We start from the raw sequence: 934 nt of genomic DNA, 5'->3' as shown, positions 1-934 counted from the left end.
TCATGCTTTAGGAGGCGAACCCTGCCCGCTCAAGCAAAACAGGACTCTCCAACTAGAGCCCAACGAGGAGCGGGGGCGGTGCCTGGAGGGGCGTGGTCTTCGGGGAGGTGGCAGGAGAGCCGAGTCGCCGGCTAGAAGCGCGGAGAGCGCGGCGACCAGAGAGCCGCGCGTGGCGGAGGATCCTAGGGAAGGGCGCCACGGAATCTCGCCGGGTCCATGGGTAAGAAGCATTTCTCGCGGTCCACCCCAGGACGGGACTCGGCCGCCCCCGGGGAGGTCAAAGGTCTCTCCGCCCGGTCTGGGGTTTCTCCGGCCCTCGTGGCTATCTGTGGCGCTCTGGAGAACGGTGCGGGGCCGGGGGTGGACTCATGGGCTAGGGCGCCGGGGAACAGTCCCGACCGAGTGCTCCAGCCCTCTTGCTTGGCACGGAAGGGCTGAGGCTGGGTATCTACGTGCTCTCTTCAAAAAAAAGAAAGAAAAAAGTTTTGGCGGCGAGGGGCTTCCCGGGCGTTGATCTCGAAACTTTTTTTTGCCGTCTCTTGACTGAAAGTTACCAAGTCCTGTACAGTCTGTCATCCCACTTCCTGCTGTGGTTTCAATCTCGAGCTGGTCTCAGCTAATTTGTTGTGACAGCTGTCAGCAGCAACTTCTCTATATCCCAGCCCCCCACCTGCCCCCCTCCCCCGCCCCCCTTCACATCTCCACAATTCTCAGAAACCCGCCGGCGCGGCCGAGAAGAGGCGCCAGGGTCCGCTGGGCGCGCGCGGGGCGCTTTCCACTGCGGCCGCCCGTTTCCTGAAAATGAGTCTGCTTGGGTTTTGAAGAACTTACTCAATGCACTTTGAAGAATCAACTGTTCCTCTTTCAGTCGTGGGGTGTGCTGATCTTTCAGCCGTTACGAGGTGTTCACTCCTAGCCCTCTCCCTTCTTGTCT

General features: G+C 60.6%; 1 protein-coding gene across 1 annotated transcript in view; it reads left to right on the top strand.

Annotated features, from left to right (window-relative positions):
• The first annotated feature begins 216 nt into the window (after positions 1–216).
• The window catches only part of ARID5A (AT rich interactive domain 5A (MRF1-like)), a 13,912-nt gene continuing 13,194 nt past the window's right edge, over positions 217–934 (top strand). The window contains exon 1 of the mRNA XM_006876625.1: positions 217–346. Within this exon, the coding sequence (XP_006876687.1) occupies positions 217–346 (130 nt within the window). The remainder of the gene's footprint in view (positions 347–934) is intronic.

Source organism: Chrysochloris asiatica, unplaced genomic scaffold, assembly GCF_000296735.1.
Source record: "Chrysochloris asiatica unplaced genomic scaffold, ChrAsi1.0 scaffold00395, whole genome shotgun sequence".
NCBI lineage: Eukaryota > Metazoa > Chordata > Mammalia > Afrosoricida > Chrysochloridae > Chrysochloris > Chrysochloris asiatica.
Note: the sequence above shows the minus strand (reverse complement) of the source record. Positions and strands in the feature narration are given on the sequence as shown.